We start from the raw sequence: 25,498 nt of genomic DNA on the forward strand, positions 1-25,498 counted from the left end.
GACCTTTCGCTCTATGAAAATATGTTGAGATAAGGAAATATTATGTTAAATCAATTCATAATAAAATTACCAACAATAAGAAAGGATAGAGGGGGGTGATAGAATGACCTCAAAAAATGTCGGAATAACGTAATTTATGTTATTTGTTCTGTAGACTTTAGTTTAACTTTAAAATTAATGTGATTCGGACCTGTGTTTTGATAAAATGGGTGAGTTAATGAATTTTGATAGCCTACTTTCGAAACAATAATATTACTTCGAATAAATATTCGCAAAAATATTAATACAAAAATATTTTTGATGTTGACAATGAATGTATTAACAAGAAATTACTAACAATTATTATTAAGAAAGGAATTGTTTTCTTTGGAAGAGATAAATAGAAACTGTTTTTTAACAAACGTAGGTTTTTTTACCACAATCAACTACATACAAAATTATTCAGGAAGGGATAGAACATACAGTAGGTGAGGCGAGGATGCTAAATTTGCAGTTACTAAAGGGTTATGGGGACCTATTGGGTTGTGAAGATTAGGTCCTAAAAACAAAAAAAGTTACGTTTTTCACATTAGTGGGGACTTTCAATTTTTTAATTCAATTTTCCATTTCCAATAATCGTTTTTGCCAATTATAGAGCCATCTATCCATAATTCGAAAAAATATCTCGAATAAAAGTTACTGATTTTTACGTAAGGAATCCAAATCTGCAGTAAAGATTGGGGGCTCCTATTTAAGATTTAAGATTCGACTGATTTTTAAAAAATATTGAACACGTATTTTTCAGTTTTTCAATCTGACGTTCCTTTCGCGAAATATTCCCTTTTTTCGTTAAAATTTGTGACTCACCCATTTCCTTACGCCCTGTTTAAATCGTCAGATTTTTTTAAATATACACTGTTCTGCATGTACTTAACTTACCTTATCTTAATCTGACGATTTCGAGTTTTTATAAGGATTTTTTCGGACTCCCGTTAACGAACTCCTCTGTATTAAGAGGCCATACATATATGCTAGGGGTACATAATTTGGACATCTTGGATATTAAAGCACACTATGAAACGCACAGCTGAATGTGGCTGAATTTTTATGTTTGTGCGTCACAGTGTTGCCATGCTGTTTTCTATATATTTCTTTCAAAATATCAATCAGTGTTAAATGTACCTACAAGAATAATAGAATAATAACGTTTACTTCTCCGTCATTATACTAGGTATAATGACAAATGAGGTGTCAAATTAAAGCTTATAATCCAAGGATTTGTTGTTCTACCTGGTATAGTGACGAAGGAATCATATACGCGGTCGGACATACAGACGGATAGACAGCCTAGGTTAAATTTCTCACCTTTAGTACCATCCTTGGATAAGCTTTCATTTGACACCTCATTTGTCATTCTACCTGGTATAATGACGGAGGAGTTGAGTTTGCAAACAGACAGACAAGACGAACGGACGGACAGACGGACGTGGACAATTCAATGTTTTCACATTTTTTCAAAATTGGTGAAAACAACAACATAATAAACTTTACTTAATTGGTGTTTCAAAACTACTTACTTTTAACACATTACACAATATTACAAGGTTTCTAGCAAGTTAAACGTCACAATGATTTAAAATAATCAAGTAAAAACCTATATATACATAACATATTAGAACATACCTAAAATACACAAAAATGATACATTTCACACACAAATATAATATCACAAAAAATTGTAACGTGTTAGTATGAAAAAATAGAGGATACGGCAACGGTGTTACATGTGACGGTCGGATCCAATGCCAATATCTACACAGACATATTAGGGTGCGCTAATATCCAAGATGTCCCATAATTTATAGGGTACAAGGTTTCTCCTCATGTGATTTTCTGACGCGCTCGAGTAACTGCAAAAATCCCCGCTTGGCTCCCCTACCAATAGAAAGGTGCGAAAAGATTCGGCATCATCTCACCTCGTTCCATGTCACCAATTCTTTTAAAATTTCCCTACTTTAAATAAATTATGTTGACAGTCTAAACTGATATCAGAAGGCTACCACAAAATTACTGTATGTAGATTTTTAAAATCAAACTGATTTAAAGGACACCGCACAAATTTTATTCAAAATATAATATCATTCAAATGCAATAAAATTTACATGAATAGATTCGTCTCGATATTACCATTATTTCATATCATTGCACCAACTCTGAATTTTGATTAATAACGGCGTAAATTGTAAATAAAGTTTAGGGAAATCACATTTTTGAAGTCCATAAAATTGTCATTCATAAATAATATTAGTCTAGTCGCTATTGAAACCAGCTTGAGCTAAGCCGGTTAGAGGAACCATATACTTTAATACAACTGAACAAATTATACCTACTTTAGTATCTATAAGATAAGAGTAAGCCTCTGCCTTAATACCTGCAGAAAGATTTATGAAGTCCCGATTCACAAAATCTCTTCTCTCTCTAACTCACGTACATACCCATTTGATTTTAGATTTATTTATATCAATTTTTCGTCGTTATTAGTCAAAATCTAGTCATGTAAATTTTAATGAATTTGAGTGACATTATATTTTCCATAAGATGTGTGCGGTGTCCTTTAAAACAATTTAAGAGACCAACAATCATGAAATGGGACTGCATTTAACCTAAGCCGACTCTGATCACCGTATCGGTGAGCAATTTCCGGAGTTGCCAAAGCTTTGCGCTTTCTAGATTATCTTGCAGCGGGTTATCTGTTGTATGGTGTAGATCAGCGGTTCTCAACCTTTTTGAGTGATGTACCACCTACAGTTATTTTTATTATTTTTGGTACCACCTATATTTTTAAATTGTATTATCAATACTTACTAAGTACTACTATTTTATTTTTTTCTGTGTTTTGTGTACCACCGCCAATAATATGTACCACCAGTGGTACATGTACCACAGATTGAGAACCTCTGGTGTAGATTACTGTAGATCAGTGGTGCTCAGACTTGTACTGCGTGGGATCTACCACATAAACTGCAAGTGTCAAGCGATCGACTGCTAATAAAATAAAGCAATTTTGAAAATAAAAAATTGATTGCACATTTCTATTTGATAAAAGTTGTAACTACAGAGAGTTGTAATTAAAGTCATGTTTTTGATGAAGAGATGTTCATCAATTAACCGATTACGATACTTTGATGTCACTACCTTCATTTGGGAAAATGTATACTCACCAGTGGCGGCGCCTGGTGTAAAATATTGGGGGTGCACACATAATGTTAACATATAAAAAGACCTTGAGACCCCATTTCCGTAGGTAAAATTTTTTGAGTGTCTTCAAATTATAAAAATCAGAGGACCTTATTAAAAATTACAATAAATAATGTATTTTATTGACTTAAAATTATAATTTAGTGTTTAAATGTTACAAGGAAGTTGTAACGAAAGTCAGTGGCCTGTTATTTTTTAGAAAAATTATTCACAAACAAACTCAGTAAAATTTGTAATTTCTTGAATCATTTTTTTAAATTGAAAACATTGCGAGTGCAGTTAATCGATTCTGGCCCATATCTATTCTAAGGAAAGTTTTGATACGTTTCAATGCAGAGAGACATCGTTCTGTTTCTGCAGTTGTCACTGGCATCGTAACAAGTACATAATTGGAGAATCCAAATTATTTCAGAAAAATCGTCTTGTAAATTATTTTCAATCAAAAATTTAGTTAAGTGGACTGCGCCGGATAGTTAAAATCGTATCTTCTATTTTATTCATTATGCTTCCTCTTCTCCAAATATGTGCTTCACAGCTACACAATTTGTAAGTTTTTACACAAATCTCCATTTTAAATAATCATTTATAATCCCGACGTTTGCACTTTGGTACATTCTTAATTAACAAATTAGACCAGTAAGGATCTGTTTTTAGGTGGATGTGAGAGGTGGCATTCAGATTTTTGCGGATAAAGTTAGGTGATAACTTCGTTAATAATAATTGATTTATGCTCCTTCTCAAATATGCCCGGAACATTAATAAAAAAAAAATAAAATATTTAAAAATTTCGTTTTTTTTTCTACTTTTTTTTGCTTATAACTTAAAAATTATTCATTTTAAAACAAAGTCGTATAAGAATAATACAAAGATAATTAAATTTTCTATCAGATGCGATTGGTTAAAAATGTCTTAATTTATCACCCTTACTTCAAAATAGCAACTAATATAAAATAAGGGGGCAAAACAAGCCTGTCCTTATTCAATGATTTTCGATCACTTAGGTTACACTTGGAACTTCCTAATTCGCTTAGAAAATTTTTGTAATGTGCTAAAACCTTACACCAAATTTCATTAAAATTGACTTACTAGATTTTGCATAATAATTTTGCAATCTAAACTTTTTTTGAAATCTTGCACAAGAAAAACTAGAACATAAAAAGATTTGTCAATTTTTTCACATATAAAGAAGTACTCCACCTATCTAATGCACTTTAAAAAATTGAAATCGGATTATTTAAGCAGCCTCGGCAATGTTTTAAAGTTATTAACAATTTTTTGGCTTATAAACAAATTAGTGCTGTGGCCAGGAGGGGGTGCTACGGGCTCCTTTATTTAGATGGACTTACCCAAGTTTTTTTATGTATTTCTTGGGTAATTCTAAGCAAACAATGTTCTTACAAGTTTTTTCGTAGGATGCATAGTTTTCGAGATAAACGCGATGGAACTTTCAAAAAATCGAGAAATTGCAATTTTTGAACGCGAATAACGTTTGATTAAAAAATAAAAATAGCAATTCTGCTGACAGCATTTGAAAGTTTAAGTTAAATTAAACCGGTTTGAATTATTTGCATTGCTAAAAATTAATTTTTTTATTTTTAAACAAAGCTATTTGTTTATAAGCTAAAAAATTGTTTCTAAATTTAAAACATTGCTGAGGCCCCTTAAATAATCCGATTTTAATTCTATAAAGTGTATTAGATAGGTAGAGCACCTCTTTATATGTAAAAAAAGTAGCAGACTTCTAAATGGTCTACTTTTTGTTCAGAAAGATTTTAAAAAATTTGAACTTTTTTAAAAACATTTAGATTCCAAATTTATTATGCAAAATTTATTAGATCGATTTTAATGAAATTTGGTACACGATTTAAGGATGTTACAAAGAATTTCCTAAGCGAATTAACAAGGCTTTAAGTGCCCCCAAAGTGGTTAAAAAATATTGAATAACAACAGACTTATTTTGCCCCCTTATTTTGTATTTATTGCTATATTGCAGAAAAGGTAATACCTTAAGACATTTTTTACCAGTCGTATATCATACAAAATTCAATTATCTTTATTTTATTTTTCTACGACTTTGTTCCAAAACGAATCGTTTTAAAGTTATAAGCAAAGAAGCAGAAAAAAATCGATGTTTTTCGAAATTTTTAAATATTTTAATTTTTTTATTAATGTTCCGGGCATATTTGAGAAGGAGCATAAGTCAATTATTATTACTGAAGGTGTCACCTAACTTTATCTGCAAAAATCCGAATGCCACCTCTCACATCCAAAAATATACGTTTTTTCGCAGATCCTTACTGGTCTAAATTTGGTTTCGGCATTTTTAATTTTTCTTCTAAATATAATGAAGAAAATTTAATTGATTTTAAATATTCCACGCTAACATTTACATCCACAAATCCTTATAGTTCCGAAATTCGAACTTCACGAAAGCAAAATTTAAACATACGTGTGCCGTGCACGTTGAAAACACCATAAGATCATGCCATAAGATCACATCCGACTTGTGATCCTATGGCCATCTAAACTTGTGGGCTATAGCGGGTAGCGGGGCGGGTGGTGAGTTGTATTTTGCGGTATGAAAAGTCATTGGTATAGGAACCACCTTGAGAGCGGTGAACGCGGGGTTCTGTCTAAGGCCTCGCATCCGTGAAGTTTCTCCTTTGAAATAGAATAAAAATAATTAAATGTTACCTATTAGATACTTATAAACTCCTTGAATCTGTTATTTCGAATTTAAATTACTGTATAGTTAGATTAAAATGTTATTTATAGAATGATAAATGTTACATATATGAATGTTGATGTGAAAATAATTTTGGGGGTTCACGTGCACATGTGCACTTATGGAGAAACCGCCACTGATACTCACACAAGTATGTTGATCCAAAGAATGCTGTGTGCTCCAGAGCTACTTTTCTCAAAGACGGATATTTGTCAGACGATATGAAAGACCAAAATTTCTTATCGGTCCCTCTGGACTTAAGGTGTATGGATATTTCACTGGCAATTTTTCCACGTCTTCCAAAGAAAATGAATATTACAATGTCTGTCAGTTTTTTAAAATCAGCGAAGCGTCTTTCAAACTAGCTATAGCTCCGTCTCGTAATAAACATAATTCAAATGAGCAGTTACCCTTTTTTTCAACGATGGAAAGTTGTTTAAATCCTTTATTTTCATTTGATTAATCAATAATTTCCATTTGTTGACAAAAGAATGTACCTACTGCGCTCATCATATCGATAATTGTTTTATTTTTAGTAGTTCCTGTAGACTGTCACAGCGCAGTACCCGTCTTTTCTATTTGTATTTTTTCCGTGAATCGCGATCGACTTCAAAAACTTTGGCGATCGACCGGTCGATCGCGATCGACCCTTTAAGCACCGTTGGTGTAGATACTAGACGCAATAAACCTATTAGACTAATAGCCGGTATAGGTGAGATTTCTTAATCATTTTAGGCACGATAAGAGCCTATAACTTAAATAGTAGAACCTAAAAGAAAACGTTTGAACACTGTGCCGTCACTTTTCAGTGGCACATGCGTCGACAGTGGCGCATCAAGCTTTCCACTCATGGACGGCATAAATAAATTAAAAGTTACCCTCCCTCACTACGAGAATTCAATTTTTTTGATTTTTTTAAGTTCTATGCAATTAACACATAAGATTCAGCGTAATTTAACTCACCACCCTTCCCCCTGTCCGCACAATCAAAAAACTTCATTTTTTGTTTTTATTTCTTTTTGGTGGGATGCAATCAATTTTTAATTTTAAAAAATTCACACACATAGTTGAGGCTTTTATAAAATTTGTCTATTTTTTATAGACCCGTAGGTTGAGTGTACATAACCTCAAAAAATTTTGGAAAAAAGCGTATAACTTTTTTTTGGAGATAGCTGCAGATCTAATTTTTAATTGTTTTAATCTTGTGTATTTTATCAAACACTATATTTCTAATTTTTTTCAGATTTTTCCGTAAGGCTCGCCACCTTCAAAAATCCGAAAAACTGTTTTTTAGGGGGTTTTTAGGGATTTTCCCTATTTTATAGACTTCATAATAGATCAAATCAATTTCTTTTTTATAGGTTATATGTAAATTTAAGGAACTGAGTCCTTTAGAATATCTAAAAATGGGAGAAACACGTTCAAATCCCCCAAAACCCCCTTAAAAACAGTTTTTTTTTTATTTTTACGGTGACCAGCGTTACGGAAAAATTTGAAAAAAAATTAGAAATATAGTGCTTGAAAAAATACACAAGATTAAGAAAAAATTATATCTGCAGCTATTCCAAAAAAAAGGTAAACGCTTTTTTCCAAAAAAAAAGAAAAATTTTAAAATTTGTTTGAGGTTATGTACACTCAACCTACGGGTCTATAAAAAACAAACATGTTTTATAAAGGCCTCAGCTATGCGTGTGAATTTTTTGAAATTTTCAAATTGATTGCATCCCACCAAAAAAAAATAAAAACATAAAATGAAGTTTTTGATGGTGGGGGCAGGGGGAACGGGGTGGTGGGTTAAAATTACGCTGAATCTTATATGTTAATCACATAGAACTTAAAAAAATGAAAAAACTGAATTCTGGTAGTGAGGGAGGGTAACTTTTAATTTATTTATCCCGTCCATAAGTGGAAAGTTTGATGCGCCACTGCCGACGCATGTCCCACTGAAAAGTGACGGCACAGTATTCAAACGTTTTCTTTTAGGTTCTGCTATAGGTTCTGTTATAGGCTCTTATCGTGCCTAAAATGATTAAAAAATTTCACCTATAGCGGCTCTTAGTCTATATTGATAGTTTTTGAAGTTCATTGTTAGATATTTCACAACAAGTTCAACATGTTTCCAGTCGACTTCTGTTTTCGTTTTTTAATAAATTAATAATAATTTGTTATTCTTCATTTCACGAATTTACAAATCCGCTTTTTTAAGGCACGTATCCATTACGTTGGTGCTCCGTGTATCGTGTAACCGCTCCAATGGATACGGCATGCGCTCCTCTATATATAAACCGCCACCGATTGGATCGCCGAGAGTGAGCGCCGCTCCGGGAGCACCAACGTGTCCACTAGGGTGGGTCGAAAAAAAAATAATGTTAAATTTTTTAATCGCTATACCGCGGAAAACTTGCATTTGGGGTATATAAGTAAAATGCAAAGTAGAATAAAATTATATATTGGACCCCCAGCTAGCGCATCCTTCCTAAAAATTTAGTTTTTTTCAGTAATTAAGATAAGAACGTGCTATAGTGAAAACTCTTTAGTTAATAGTTTAAAAAATAGGAAATAAATTTGAAACAGACAATATCTTTTAATTTGCGGTACCGCAAAATACTCAAAAATTGGAAAAATTCACATATTAGCACCTGAAAAGAAGGTGTGGTCTAGTATGTTGTGTTGGGTGTTAATGGTACAATCCATTTTTTGTTCTTTTACTTAACACTCCATTTAATTGGAATAGAATTACTATAGTGTGTTTAAAGTTATAAAGGATATAAATAAAACAACTTATAATTTTAATAACATGTTTAATTGAACCAAAAAAGAAACCAAATTGTAGCCAAACAATGTTCTGAGTGGGTACGTTGAAGCTGCGCTTGCTGTCAAACTTTGGCATCGAAGCTCTGAATGCTACGGCAGATCTTATGAAACCATTTTGTTCCTTAGCACCGACGAATTTTTTAGATGCTTGAGTCACTAACTTGACGCAGCGTTCCACAGCTTGAGTATGACATGGAAATTTTCCAAAGTTTCAATCCTCGGGTGTTTCACCAGCAGTGATTTTAGCCCAATCTTTATCAGAGATTCTCCGTAACAGTGGTGGTGGTGTAATTTCAGTGGTGTTCCAATCAATTAATTCATTATAGTCAGTCAAATGAAAGTTGACTTTTGGAGGTCGAAAAACTCTAATTGTTTCTGGTTTTGTAGCTAACATCCTTGCTAACATCAACTATCATCCTCAGTAGCAAATTTTATGGGTGGGAAAAAATACATTTTTTTCGATTACAGGAGCAACTACTTTCATCAAATTCTCTGGTAGAAATCTGGTTGATTTGATAGCCTCAAAAACGTTTCAGGTCCATCGGTTATGTATTTGCTGTTCTTTATTTTAAACCATACAGGCATGCATGATTGAACGAAGGATACTAACAATTTATGTTCAACTGAAGGCGTTTCCACACTTACATACATTCTCAAAACTCTGTTAGCAGTAGTCAGCCATCGAGAGTGGGAAAGTGGACCGAACAGATAAGTCCACATAACAGGGCAGATGTCTGACTTTATCGAACAACTTATGTCTAGAAGATAATGTTGATCTTTACTCAAAAGATTGCGATTAATGTCTGGTAATTCACAATCAACACTTACAGGGTTTGAAATAAATGCCGGAACGGCAACTCATTGAAACGCAAAAGGCATATTGCCCACTGCAGGGGTCTTTTACGTTTTCTTCAATAGAACCAATCACACCATTTTTCCAACCCGTGTTAGTAACGGTACCGTCACACCTCACACGATGACACGTGAAACTCTAGTCAAGTTCATTACGTCAAGTTACATTCATTACGTCAAGTCACCCCATTACGTCAAGATTGACAGCAAGCGCAGCTTCAACGTACCCACTCAGAAATAATTAGTAAAAAACTCTTTCTAAAGTCAAAATTTCATTTAATTTGTTGACATTGTTTGGCTACAATTTGGTTTCTTTTTTGTTTTAATTAAACATGTTATTAAAATTATAAGTTATTTTATTTATATCTTTTATATCTTTAAACACACTATAATAATTCTATTCCAATTAAATGGAGTGTAAAGTAAAAGAACAAAAAATGGATTGTGCTATTAACACCCAACACAACATACTTAGACCACACTTTCTTTTAAGGTGCTAATATGTGAATTTTACCAATTGTTGAGTATTTTGCGCTACCGCAAATTAAAAAATATTGCCTGTTTCAAATTTATTTCCTATTTTTTAAACTATGTATTAACTAAACAGTTTTCACTATAGCACGTTCAAATATTATTGGCTAAAGATTGTAAAAACAATTGAAAAATGTCTTGATTACTGAAAAAAAAACTAAATTTTTAGGAAGGATGCGCTAGCTGGATGTCCAATATATTACTTTATTTTACTCTGCATTTTACTTATATACCCCAAAGGCAAGTTTTCCGCGGTATAGCGATTAAAAAATGAAAAATTATTTTTTTTTTCGACCCACCCTAGTATCCACTATGTGAAGCAGTTACATGGAGCACGGAGCACCAGCGTAATGGATACGTGCCTTTATAGTAATTAGTGGTAGTGATACTGCATTTTCATAATTTTTGTTATGATCTATTAATTATTATAATACAAATCTCCCAAGTTTCTCTTGGCTTTATAAAACAACAACTATATTCTTGTATGTCCCGCTTTTATTATAGATTACATAATTAAGACTTATATGCATGTCTTTATTGCAGTTGAGGTTATTGAGACTGATCCAGACTTCAAAGAGTCTAAAGAACCTGCACAACACCCAACCATGTTTAACGGAGGAGGAGAAATACCAGTTCCACAACAAACGGCCATCCAGTCTGGCCAGCTGTCATCGATGTCGGCGAAAAAGTAAGTTAAATAGTCACAACGGAACAATATCTTAATTGTTCCGTCTTTTCGGAAAAGCATCTTTTTAGTCCGAAGTACCTTTGCCACGGCAGAGTTCCAACTCATTCCATTGCATAACTGCCGTTTGAGTTCCTTCCCAGTTCAATACAACGCGTGGAACTGATTTCGTGATTCTCCTTTCTCTTCTTAAGTACACTCTTGGTAGCCATCTCGGAAGCGCGTACGGTTGTCTTCTGACGAGTTGTTTAATGCCGAGTGGAAGGATATTGTTACATTCTTCATTCCATAGATTTGGCATTTCTTTCCGGTTCCTACATCAAACTTCGTTTTATTTTTTCATGAGGCGTTCTACGGCTACTTTATTTAGATTTCCTACGACAGAGTTGTGGTTAGAGCCACTTTCAGTAGCCACTTTTAGACCATAGATGTCAATTGATATTCTATTCTTTTCGTTGATTAAAAAAATCTAACTTTCCTACCATATATGTGCTACGGACATGCCCCCTTTTGGGTGGTAGCTTCTCGCGGGGATTCTTACCACCCGGTTCTTATGTTCCAATGTTCCGTTGGAGAAGAATAAATTAGTTTTATGATCACGTGGACCGTCCGTTTAAATGTCCAAAATAACTCTGCCGAATACGTTTACACACCGATAACCTTTGGCGGTCATTGGCGATTGGCGATCATTCTGGCTATAATTATTTTATTAACTGATGCTTTAAATAGATTAGTTGTTGTTGTGGAGAACCTGTTGTTGTGAGATTTCCTTAGGTTTTTTAACCGTGATATTCTTCTTTTCCCAATTCCTCGCTTTCTGAATACTTTGCCATGAAGGATTACCTTCAGTAATCTGTATTTAGTGCCGTTTCTCATTATGTGTCCGAGATATTCTAACTTTCTCCTTTTAATGGTATACATCACCTCTCTTTCTCTCCCCATTCTTCGTAATACGGTCTCGTTGGTTATCTTGTCCGTCCATGATATCCTTATAATTGGCCTGTATAGCCACATCTCGAAGGCTTTAAGTTTTATCTCCAGATTAAGGTTGTGGCTTTTAAAGAGTTTGGTTATTTTATTCAATGCGTTTCTAGCCTTTTTTACTCTACATTTTACTTCTTGTGAGTGATCCCATTGTTCGTTTACTATTGTTCCAAGATAGGTATACTGTTTTACTCGGTCCACTGGTGTATTCTTGATGAGCAGTTGGACGTTTCTAATTTTATTTTTGCTGCTTCATCAACAGCTAAGTAATATTCCTTGTATTTTGTAATTACAGACAAGCTCGCATTAGAATAGTAGAACAACCAGCGTCGAAAGCGTTAAGATTTCGATATGAATGTGAAGGAAGATCAGCAGGCTCCATTCCCGGATCAAGGAGTACCCCCGAAAATAAAAGTTACCCTACCATTAGGGTAGAAGGTTATCAAGGCAGAGCTGTGGTAGTAGTATCGTGTGTTACAAGAGACCAACCTTATAGGTAAGTGTTTCTGGCTTTGTCATGTTCGTTAATGTGCTTCACGTTTTTATAAGTTAGTACAGTTAAAATAATTGAAAATGTTTTGCGTTACAAAGACTACATAAAGTTACAAAATTACATAACATAGATATTTGCTATATGTACTGTAGTTCAATTTTTTAAGCATCTTCGCTGTTTAATGGATAGATCTGTTAATTGTTATTTAAATTCTTGGCATCATCATCATTCTCTGCCTTTATTTATATGCGTGTTCGGCTTCCCTGATTACATTTCACTATAAGTTTCCATCTTGAGTCATCATACACAGTGTCTAATCATGTTAAACATGTCCGAACTATCCTAACCTATACTCTCTCATTATTGGCATCAACTGGTGCCACCCCTAGAGTTCCCCTAATATACCTATTTTTAATTTTATCCTTTTTCCTCCCTCTACTCATCCCTATCATCGTATGTCCTATGTCAGTTATATAGAATTTTCTTTTATCTAATAATAAAACACTGAAAACGTTTGTTTTCTATACTTCCACAGAATTTATTATAACTAAGTGACTACAGCTGTTTCGGCAGAGTGCCTTTCTCAAGTGATAGTACCTTCTGCTCTCTCACATATACTGGCAAGATAACAACAAAAATAGCCAGATACATAAAAAAGAAAGGAATAACACCAGCTTTCAGAACTAACAACAACTTAAGCAAATATATTAAGAACAATAAAAGCCGAAAGAGAAAGCAACTACAGAGTGGTGTGTACAAACTAACGTGTGGTGACTGTCCGAAAACGTACATCGGTCAAACTGGCAGAACTTTTGACAAACGGATAGCAGAACACAAAAGGGCATTCAACAATAGAAAAACAGACACTTCACATACGCACTTCACCTTCTAGATTATCTAGATCATAATCATTCTTTCAATGAAGAGTTTCAAATTCTGCATATTCAAAATAAAGGCTATAAGCTATCTTTTTTAGAATCTATGGAAATAATAAACTGAAAAATACAGGTATAATTCTGAATGACCAACTCGAGACAAACAGCTCCCCACTCCTCAACCTCTTCAGTTGAAGACTTAAAAAGGCAAACACATTGTAAACTATATCACTTGAGAAAGGCACTCTGCCGAAACAGCTGTAGTCACTTAGTTATAATAAATTCTGTGGAAGTATAGAAAACAAACGTTTTCAGTGTTTTATTATTAGATAAAATGAACTTCCATCAAGTAACGGTAGAATCCATCAATTTTCTTTTAGTTTCATTGGAATCTTACTGTCACAGAACACACTACCGCTTCCTTCCACTTTATCCTTCTCCTTCTTTATCGACTTTTTCTTTTTCAGGAGTCGTTGTTCCTTAATTTTCTTCAATCACTTCTGCCCATCATGTCTTCTGCATTCCTTCCACTTTATCCATCCCACACTAATTCAACTTTCTACACCTCAATCTATTTCCCCATTTCTCTGTAATATGTACTCTGTAATTATTCGTAGTAACTTCCTCTTTAAATGAACATTCTAAATACTCTTTTTGTGTCCTAGTATATTTGAAACCTTTTTGCTTAAGAACTTGCTCCATTGGTCCAGTTTTTATTCTAAATCCCTTTTTGGATTTCTTACTAACACATTATCAAAATTTAAGCACCAGGGAATGTTACCCTGTACTTTCCCTGTTATTATGCTCCACTGTTTTTTTTTTATAATGAGAATAAACAAGGACTAAGCACTATGCCCTGCTACAATCCTATCTAATTCCATACTCAGAGGATCTTAAGAGGCAACATCAGCGTGCGGTAAAGGCGTTCCAAGATTACAGGTTTAATTTTGAATATTTTGTTGAGCTGTTTGGCACACATATTCGTAATATAGTAAAGAATATTATATATAATATATAATTATATAATATAGAGAGCTCAATTTGAGAAATATGTTGTTAGTATATAGTACGTAGAAATTACTGTACAATGAAATAAAATATTACAAAAACGAGCCTGTAACGCAATTAAGAACAAAAAATACAATTTCTTCATATAAACTTTTTTATCCCATGCCTAGATTTTGTACCACATTGGGATGACTAAAAATCAATTATCTATAACAAGAAATCGAACTTGACTGATTTGGCAACATTTAGCGCGCCTATAAGTATAATATTTATTGTTATCACAATATTGGACATTCGTTTTTGATAGTACAGTGTCACTGTCACTGTCGTTCTGCCGACGTTATGTTGCCGCACTATTGAAAATCCGCAGAACTTTCGAAAAAAAATATTGATGGCGCGCTGATGTAGCCTCTTAATAACGAATGTATAATGTCTAATAGGTATAATAGATTCATCTGATTGACTTGCAAAAGATCTCTAGACTATCATTAAGTATATTTTTAACGTGTGAACATGTTTTAAAGCTATTTATTTATAAATGTCACGTGTTGAATCGTTAATACATTTAAATAAATAACTGTACTAACTTGTAAAGATTCCAAATTTTTTATTGTTGTTTTCTTAATGGTTTTGTGTTTATAGTTGGCAAGCTTACCAGAGTAGTTTTGTTTTAGCTAACTTAAGAGTGTTTTTAGTTGCGATTTAGCTGTTTATTGTGTTATTTTATTTTTTTTTATTTTTACCTTCTTTCTAGTGAATATTCTAGTATTTTTATGCAAATAGTTTTACAATAGTGATTACGAATGGTTTTCTTTTTATCTACCACTATTTTTTTTTTCAGTTTGTGTTTAGTGGAGGAGTGTTGGTTAGATAGTACCTACATAATGGGCCTAAAGTAACCACATTTTTATTATGATAAAGCCAGTAACCATATTCATTATATGAAAATACCATAATAATTATCATTGCTATGAATGAAAATGGGGGCTTCATATGATTTTTTATAACTACCTCTCAGATACCATTTGCACAAATATGTATATTCACTAATAAGCATTAATTTACTAGCATTTAAAGTTATAGAGAGAGAAATTAACGCCCTCATAAGTATTAAAAATTAATCTAACATAAATCCACCAAATGTGTTCTTTTCCCGGAATGTCCATAAAATACTTAAGTCCAGTACCGGCCCACAGTGGTTCCAAATGCTGAAAACGTGGTCATAAGGCGAAAAAAAGTCCCTATCTAGGAATTTTCATGTTTACAGTTGTTTCATCACACTATCGTAGAGTCGTAATACGCATGTATAAGGGTCAGACTGGATGTATTCTGGTTCATAGCTCAGGAACAAGTGAGCCATGTCCGAGGTTATTTTGGCCGGCAGAGAAAGTGACAAAGAGTGCTTATATTGAAAACGCTGTAAGACGTTTTGTTGTTTATCAATTTTATCGCTGTAAAGCAGATTCTTCTTTTTTAAGTACAAGTAATGTAAGATGTAAGTTAACTTAAGATTTAGTAACAATAAATGCCTTAAATTTGTTAATGCATAAATAGTTAAAATATACTTAAATTAAAATAATCAAAATTTTGTAAAGATACATTCAAAAAGTACAAAATTCTGCATAATTCTGCGACTAATGTATATTAATCTTAAAATATATAGTAAGAAGATACAGAATCGCTTTGGTTTAGCTGCCTATAACTGCCTATGCATTACTGGCAGTTTTTTTAATACGAAAGTGGGAAATGACGCATATCGCATATTACATGATTCTGGCGTTTCTTGAGTATGTATGGGCGGTTGTATATATTATTTTTGTTTGTAATTGTAGTGTTGTAATGTTTACTGTATTTTTTGACATGCCCTATGCATACGTGTATGTAACCAAGGGTTAATAAAATTATCTATCTATCTATCTATCTATCTATCTTGTACATAAGCAATAGGTTCTGAATGGTGTACTTCATAAAGAAAATGTATTGGTAATCAGCAATTTCAAAAATCCCTTATAATAAAAAATTTTAAACAAATACTCGTTTAAAATTTCTTTTGGTCATATTTAAACCGCCATTTTGTTTAAAAAAAAAGTAATGCTAGATTTGTAATCAGCGACCTTAAACTACCAAATTTGAAAAAAATGGCATTTTGCTTGATATTTTCCATTTCTTTCCGCCATGTTGGATCCGCCATTTCGTTTTTCCGAAAAAATAATGTCAGATTCGTAATCAGCGATGCCAAAAACCCTTAAGAACGAAAGCAATTCCGAAGTGTATAAACAATATACGCTTTTAAAGGTTCACGACCACGTTTTCGGCATTTGGAACTGTGCGGCCGTAGGAGTGCCAAAAAGCACTGTCCATAACCAGAAATAAGTCTGGATCCGAACACAGCATAACTCTCACTGGGAAAATATACTCGGTCAAGCACATGGCAAAATATATATTGGATGGGCATGCGTTGATATGACTGAAGTACTGCGAAAAACAAACAGTAATCAGCTCAGAGTCATAACAGGCTTTCTTACTGGTTATGCGTCAGTCGAGGGACACCTAAATACAATGGGGCTGTGTTATGGATACTAAGCTGCAGACTCTGTTGCAAAGATCCTGCAACAGCAAACCATATCTTTCATGACTGTAAGTTATTAGATCGAAGACAACAAACACTTTTTGGAGACTATCAAGTGATTCAAAGACATATGGTACCCATCCCCTATACCTGTACAAGTACAAGCTGGCACAAGGTTCCAAAATTCTGGAATGAATATCATGAATGAATGGAAGATGTACAAAAAGTCAACGTTACTGGTAAAAATTACTTTGTAGTTCTTTGTAAGTCACTGTAATAATCAGAGGTATTCCATATTTTTGTCATAACTATAAAAAATAGTAGCAGTAACAGAGAAAGCAATAAAACTATGCATTTATAATAATGTCAGAAAGCAATATAATATCTGTATCATTGTATGTGTTACATAGATTTGCAAATTTTATTACTTGACTTGATAAAAAGGCTTATGTATTTCCCCTATTATATTTAAAAAAAATCATCCTGGTCATTAACTTTTTTATCCTTTTGTTCAGACTAGCTTCATCAACTTATTATCTTTTGTCACTTTATTGAATCGGCTATTAAGAGTAGTTGGTATGGGTAATTAAGTTGTCTAACCTTGACAACAACGCTGTACATGGTTTCAAGTCAATAATTATATATTTATGTAAAATTATAGTTTGTTTCTGGGTTATTGTTTATATGTAAGGAATTTTAACAACATTCTGCACGACGATCAAATCCACCTTTTACGCTTCACACATTTTCCATGAAAGTTAAAAAACTAACTATAACAACCTGAATCAATGGAATAATAAGGGGATCCTATCTATGATCTCTTTAAGATCAGATCTTTGGTGTTCACATTTGCTCTACTCTATACAGTTCTTCTTCTACTTACTCATGATTTTCATTGTGCAAAATGTTTGCTCAATCTTAGGTGTTTTCTAAAATCATTCCAGCGTTTATTTAGATCCTCCAATGCTTCTTCGGTATTCTTACTGTGAATTGTTCTGATTAAGATTGTGAATTCCGATGGAAGCTTTTCAATTCTATATACATAGTTCTGTAAAATTTAATTTTCTCATTATCTGATTTATACTTCGATTTTGTTTATATAATTCTACAAGATATTCATGCTGGATTTGTAGATCTTTTTTTTTATTAGTAATTTTACTATGGTATTCTTCGTCATCTCGATCGTGTTATTGGACCTATGGTTATCCGTTCGCTTCCGATCAGACGTTGGTTCGGGTCCTGGTGAATTCGTAACTATTTTAATCCTCCATCCTAATTACAGGCCAATTGGTAACTCTGGCCCTCAGGTAATTTTTCGGTAACCAATCAACTACCGGTGAATTCGTAACTAAATAAAGGTATAATCTTTTAGACTTGAAATAAACATATGGAAAATCTGTTTGCTTTTAAATTATCAGATGGATTTAAATAATTTATCATTTCTAAACATCTAAATATTGAATTAACAATTACTTGATAAAAACCAAGCACGTGTAGAGCTATACTTCTATACTTGATGGAAATAATATTTATAACACGTGTTAATCAAACACTATAATATTGTTTCAATTATTTTATTAAGATATTTCAATTTTTGCTATTTTTTATAGGTACATATAATACAAATATAATGTTTTTAAGCAAACCAAGAAACATTCGGTTTAGATTTAAGGTATTAGATTTAATCAATGGTTTCGAATTCACCTGAAGAAAGTTTCGAGTTGGCAGGTCAGGTAATAAAAAAGTTACGAATTGGCCGGTGTACATTTTGATTTGAAAATTTTTGTCATTAAAAGTTACGAGTTGGCGCGTGTCCGTTCGTTCTACTCCTTATCCTACCACTCTGTTGGTTCTTGGTTCTACTCCTTATCCTACCACTCTGGATCAAGTTAGATTGTTACTTTGACTCCTTTGTTTCTTTGTCTCTTTGTCAGTTTCACTCATCATGTTAAAGAATTTTGGTTTTATTTATTGTGAAGTTAATTACATATTAAAAGTTCTTATATAAATCTGTTATATTTGTTTAGGTTAGGTTAGTTCTTTTATTGATCCTCATAAAAATTAGTCAACCTGTCACACTTTTTGCTTCCCTCCATTGTCAACGTTCTTCGTAAATAAAGACATATTGTCTTATTATTTACAAAACATTAATTAAACAAATACCTACTAAATCTTTGAGAGGCTGACCAAGGTTGAATTTATAATTTATTTGCACGGTTTTTTAATGAGTTCTTCAACACAAGAACTAGAAGAGCAAACTGGTTAGAATATTTTTTTTCGACGGAAACTGAATGTAGATTGAAGATGATATCAAGTCAATAATGATTGGATACAGAGTAGATAAACGAGCAATGTTTGCGAAATAAATCCTTGACTTTGTGCAGGGTCGGATTTCATTGTCATTGTCATTCAACATGGAAAATATAATTAAACTTCTTCGATAAAACAAGTGTAATTCTGTAAAAATACATATTTCCTTTATATTAACTACTATAAGTATTGCAAAAAATAGATTATTTGTTTCATCGATTATGAGAAAGCATTTGATAATGTAAAACACGAACTAATGATAAAATATCTAGATTTCTTAATTAAAAAAGATCTTTTTTTCTGTCTCCAATGTTGTTTAACTTAAACGTAGAAAAAGCTTTCGCAGAAGCAGTGGCAGACTCTAATAAGGGTTAAAGTAAACGGCATATTTATTATACAGGTAGATGCCGATGGCACAGCAATAGTGGCAGATAACATAGAAAATCTTCAATGCCTTTCAAATAATCTAACTCTTGCAAGTCAAGCACTGAGTTTGAAAATAAATATCTATCTTCCTTTCTTCCCTTCCTTATATCCTTTGAGGTGTCAGATTTGGGTTTAGTTCAGCTACATATTCACCCATCTCTTCCATTCTTTTCTGTCTTGTGCTATTATTTTCATTTCTTCAAGCGTTTTCTGTTTAATCTTTACCGCATCTACTATTTGATTTATCCATTTTTTCGTCGGTCTGCCTTTTTTCCTTTTTGTGATATTTCTTGTTTCGTGAATTTTTTTCTTTAGTCTATTGGGTTTCATTCTCATCAGATGCCCATACCAGTTTAATTGTCTCTTTATTATTTTGTTCATTATTGGTTCCTGTTTGGTTATCCCTCTTATTGTCCCATTTCTTATTCTATCCCATTTATTCTTTCTGGCTATAAATCGTAGATGTCTCATCTCCATTGCCGTTTATCCTACTACTACGTCGATAGCACAATGGTATTATATAGAAATATCAAGAAGACAAAACAATGATTATAGGTAGAAATAATTACCCAAACGCAAAGATATGTAGCTGGAGAACAAATCGAACAAGTCAGGAAGTTTAAATACTTGGGTTGTCTGCTAAATGAGAGTTGGGACCCTGAGACTGAAATATAGAGCAGAGTAGAATAAACCAGAAATGCTTTTTTGAGGCACAAGTTGGATTTCAACCTGAGATCTAAAGTTTTACGTTTGGCCTATTCCCTTGACGAAATGGAAGCATGGAGGTTAAAGGCCAGCTCCATTAACAAACTTGAAGTTTTTGAAATGTGATGCCGAATGCTTAGAATATCATGGAATGACAGGGTCAGAAATGAGGAACTACATACTAAGAAGAGTGGGTCTCCAGGATAGGAAACTGTTTGATTATGTAAAAAATAAGAAGACTGCATATACAGCGCACATATTACGAGGAGAACGATATAGTTTTAAGCAACTAGAACTAGAAGGAAAGATAGAGAGTAAGATATGCCTAGGGTAAAAGGATGCCATGGTCTCATAATATTCGCCAATGGGCAGGAATCAACGTTTACGAAAGGCTTCGAAATAGGGATATGAAAAACCTACCGGTTATAACCTGAAACCGTTTTTTTTTCCTCGGCAATAATCGGTTTTTCCAGTTGTTTTTTTGACCCGGTTATACGGTTGTTTTTTTGACCCGGTTATAACCGGTTTTTTCTTTTTAAAGTAATAACCGGTGAAAAACCGGATAAGTGGAAAAATACTGAATTCAGAGAAAAAATAAGAAAATTTTTCGCTCCCCGCGCGTAAATGAGAAATTTTCAGCTGACTGAAACCAATTTCACAACACTGATGACTGCTATCTATACTGATATAGACTGATATCGATTCGAATGGAGTATCGCAAACTAAAGCGCAATGTAAATGTAATCTATTGGGTATTGAATAAAAAAACCAAACACCGGTTTATGGGATAACCGGTTTTTTTGACCGGTTATAACCGCCAGGTTAAACCGTAGGTAGAAAAAAACCAGTATAATCGAAAACCGGTGTTTTGTCAATAACCGCCATCCCTACTTCGAAATGCTGCTAATAATAGAATAATTTAATCCTGACTATCTAATGTCTCAGCTGACAAGGCAATGTGCGGTAGACGCCTACGCGCTACGCAGAAATGCACGGCTCCCTAAGAAGAGAAGAAGGTTTCCCACAACTTCCCCGGAATATTATCATGAGTCTTATCGAAGTCCACAAGTATCAAATTTAATCCTTTGCTACACTTATAAACTTTGCTAGCTAGGACTTTTTGCTAACTTACAAAGGTGACATTGAAAATCATTGTTGTCTGTGCTTTACGCTAGTTCTTTTCGTATAAGGTGCCTTTTAAGTGGGAATGTGGGAGAATAAGCAGATATGTCTTGTCGGTCTCTTAATTTGATATTATAAAAATCTGTGCGCTCAGTCTTATAATAGGCAATAACCTTGAAATCGCGATAACATGGTGGTCTTTCAAATACAAAAACTGACACAACATTGTGCTCTAAAAGCCATTTATAGCGTTACTTACATCTTCTAAGCTACAGGAAACTATACATACAGAGCGTTTACTTTTAATTAGATATATGTACCACAGTGAAGGAAGCGCTAAAATCGGCAACATTGCTTATTATTCCACTACATCGTCAGATTCAAACGAATACCACATTTATTCCAGATAAATTAATTTTTTTACCACCAAAAATAAGATTTTTTAACCAAATAATGCTTCAAATATAATGCAGTATAATTTTGAATTCGGTTCCGCTAATGAGCTTGCTTTTTTGTCCTTAAAAGTAGAAAAAAAAAAGGTTTCATTTCTCTTCTTAAAACTCCGTTATCAATTTTTCTCTTTTCTCGATTATTAGTTTTTATTGCATTGTATATAAATTATTGTAATCACTGAATACATAGTTAGTTAAAAATAATCCTAATAATTTAATTAATGAATAATAATAAGCAACTATCAAGTAACGATTTTCCAAGAATATTCAAAAACTAAACGAAATAATTGACTAATCAACTAATTTACCATGTAGAATCTTATGTATACCTTGGCACCAACATAAATGCAAAATGGGAACAGGGCACAGAAATTAAGGCGAGAATAGAACGAGCTAGAGCAGCATTTAACAATATGAAAAAGCTCCTCATAAGCAAAGATTTATCTCTTCCCAAGGGCGGATCCATGACCGATTTTCGGTGGGGGCCATGGTGTTTTTTGAGGAGGGGGGACTGGGGGAAAATTTTTAAAAATTAGGTCTAAAATGGTGAGTTTTAAGGCAATTTTCACACACTTTTGAGTACCATAAAGACATTCAAATGTATTCGCTATTAAAGTATTATTAAAGTCAGTACCGATTCCTACACATTTCTTCGGATCCAAGTGCAGTTCTTTCAACAAGTTTAGTACTATTTTTCCCAAGGCTTCTTCTGTCAGGCGTAGTTCTTCCCCTCTTTCTTGATTTTCACTAAGTATTTTTATGTTCTCATAAGCGTCAATGAACTTGACAAAGTCTTCACGAATGTTGTTATTGTGTATGTATCTCAAATTTAGAGAAAGCTGTTCCACGTGGGATACGTCGGTCGTTTCGTCAAATATGACAGAGTAACAATTTGAACTTTGAACCTGATTCATTATTTGTTCAATTATTTCTTCACCACAATATGTGTATGTTGCTCGAAAAGATGTTGTGGATAGGTGTATCTCCTGATGCGATTTTATTCCTTAACAGTTCCCTGAAATTTCCCTCATTTATAGGTCCAGCGTTTTCGTCCAGAAGCAGAAGGCCATTATCACGATATTCTCTTAGAGGATTATTTTGTCGACCTAAGAACACTATAGACTCTAATATTGGTCGTAGTCTTTCTTCTATTTGCTTGTATCTGTTTAGACTTCTGAGAGTATATCGGGTTAATGACTGACATTTGCGGGTTGCGATAACTTTGTAGAAAATCCAGCCCAACCTAAACGCAATCCTTGTGGTATGATGTTTTTTTCATGAGTTTGTATGGGCACACTCCGTCTGTGCCCATGAGTTTGGCGAAAGATGAAGGTTTCGTGAAAAGGCTTTGGGCTGTCATTCCTTTATAGTGACCACATTTTTTTTTTCATTCTTTGTGTGTACAGAATATAGAAATTGATATCATTTTGATTGCTACCAAGGTCGTTCTAACAATTGGCACTTTGTAAAATTATCAACATTTTGATTTACAAAACATCCTATATGGCATTCTTGAAGCTTCGTTACCGCTTTTGTTCAATTCTAGTCCAGAAGACATATTTATCCTTTGTTTTGTACATATATATGTGTTTGAAACTAAAAACATTTGAACTCCAAATATTTAAATTTATATTTTTTTTAATTCTCGGAGGGGGCCATGGCCCTCTCTCTGGATCCGCCCTTGTAGTCTTCCCCTAAAACTACGTCTAGTTAAATGCTACATTTTCCGATCTTACTATATGGTGTGGAGGCCTGGACGCTGACAGAGACGCTCACGAAAAAACTAGAACCATTCGAAATGTGGGTGTACCGACGCATTCTTCATATATGCTGGACCGAGCATGTCACCAACATAGAGGTAATCCACAGAATCGGAATGAGAAAGAAATCGTGAGCACAATTAAACAAAAAAAACTTGAATATCTAGGCCACATATTCAGACACGATAGGTATCGTCTACTAGTCTACTGCAATTGATTGTCCAGGAGAAAATAGACAGTAAGGAGAAGGCCAGGCAGTGGTTCGGGCTCACATCAGTCGAACTATTCAGAAGTGCCGTAAGCAAGATCAGAATTGCCATGTTAATAGCCAACGTTCGCAACGGACATGGCACTTGAAGAAGAAGAAGAAACGAAATAGCCACCTATTTTGCAGATGAAATTGATACTCTATGCCGCCTACACTCTTAATGTTTACATGTCTATAAATTATAATAATAAAGCATAGCTTATTGAATTATAGTGTGTGGGAAGCCGACAGTGTTGCCCATTTTAAGTCCGTATATCTAATTGAAAACTAAACGCAGTGTATATATATATTACTACAACATAATACCCATCTAAATGTTACCTGAATATTTAATCTTATTTATAATAACTCGATGTAGAAGTGAAATAATACTTGATATTTAAGCAACTTTTTACCCATTTATCTTCTTAGTCCATCCCTGTTCATATGTAAATATTTATTTAATAAATACCCAGGAAAAGTAATAAAATTTATTTGATTTGATATTTATTTTTATGCATAGTGCGATTTGTTTTGTTACAAAGTTTAATCTTATCACATACAAACTTGCTGTCTGAAGAGTATTACTATTGGATGAAACTTTAAAAAGTTATTATTAAAAAATATATCATTTTCAATTTGATTGGTAAAATTATAGGCCGTTTAATGTTAATAAGCAATTTGATATCCTACAAACAAATTATTTTTTTATTTTAATTTATTTCATATACGCAGTTCCCAGCTAATAGTCTGGGAGGTAGTGTCAAATGTTTACGGTGATTTTGGCACGGATTCTATGAATTTATTTTGGTAGATAGTACTTGTTTGATAACGAAAATGTCTGTCAGCTGGCGCGACTCCGGATTTGGGGCTTTTAGGCAAGAAAAAATAATATGAATTGTTCTTACATTTCTCTTGCCAAGATGTAGTATCCGGCAAATTTTAATTAATTTTGATCTGTTTGTCCTTTGTCCAGTGTGTGTTTAATGTTATTTATTAGTTGCAAAATTCTTTGAATTACGTTTTTGTCATACAAATGTTATCTACATTTTGCTGGGATATCTTCCTGTTTTGACGAAATGCCCCTGATGATGCTAAGTTAGCGAAAGTATACTTTGGCAAGATTTGATTAAACTATATGCTCGAAATCTGCCTTTTATTCCTATAAATTCCATATATTCGAGCATTCAACCTACTTCTATTTTAATATGAAAGTAGATGGAAAAAGCCCTACAAGTTATGTGTCAAATATTTATTTCCGTGCACTACGTCCATATGGTTTAGTGGTTAAAATACCTGGCTGCTTTCACCAACTCTCACCCAGGCGCCTGGTTCGATTCCCGCCGTCGGAAATCCTTTTTGTTTTTAAAATTGACATTTTGATTTGATAAATAATTGTTTTATAATACTTTTTTATAATACTTTTTTTATTTTTATAATACTTTTTTATATTGTGTCGTATAAATAATAAAAACGTGGCATTATAAAAAGTTCTTATTTATAAAAGTGTAATTATTTTCATTATTAATTTTCCTGACCTTTTTTCATTGTATGTCCTGGTTTTGGGCCAGCTGACACATCATTTGTTAATAAGCTTTGGAACAACTGACAATATAAAAAAACAGCCTTGCCACAATGCTCCGGTCAAGTTTGACGCTATCTCCCGGACTATAAGAAACGTTTCCAAATATAAAAAATGTAAA

General features: G+C 33.3%; 1 protein-coding gene across 5 annotated transcripts in view; it reads left to right on the plus strand.

Moving 5' to 3' along the window:
• LOC114326577 (embryonic polarity protein dorsal) overlaps window positions 1-25,498 on the plus strand; it is a 125,777-nt gene that overhangs the window by 57,794 nt on the left and 42,485 nt on the right. For all 5 annotated transcript variants that reach the window (XM_028274978.2, XM_028274979.2, XM_028274977.2 and 2 more), the window contains 2 exons: window positions 10,703-10,847; window positions 12,124-12,324. In XM_028274978.2, the coding sequence (XP_028130779.2) occupies window positions 10,703-10,847; window positions 12,124-12,324 (346 nt within the window). The remainder of the gene's footprint in view (window positions 1-10,702; window positions 10,848-12,123; window positions 12,325-25,498) is intronic.

This window comes from Diabrotica virgifera, chromosome 3, assembly GCF_917563875.1.
Source record: "Diabrotica virgifera virgifera chromosome 3, PGI_DIABVI_V3a".
Classification (NCBI taxonomy): Eukaryota; Metazoa; Arthropoda; class Insecta; order Coleoptera; family Chrysomelidae; genus Diabrotica; species Diabrotica virgifera.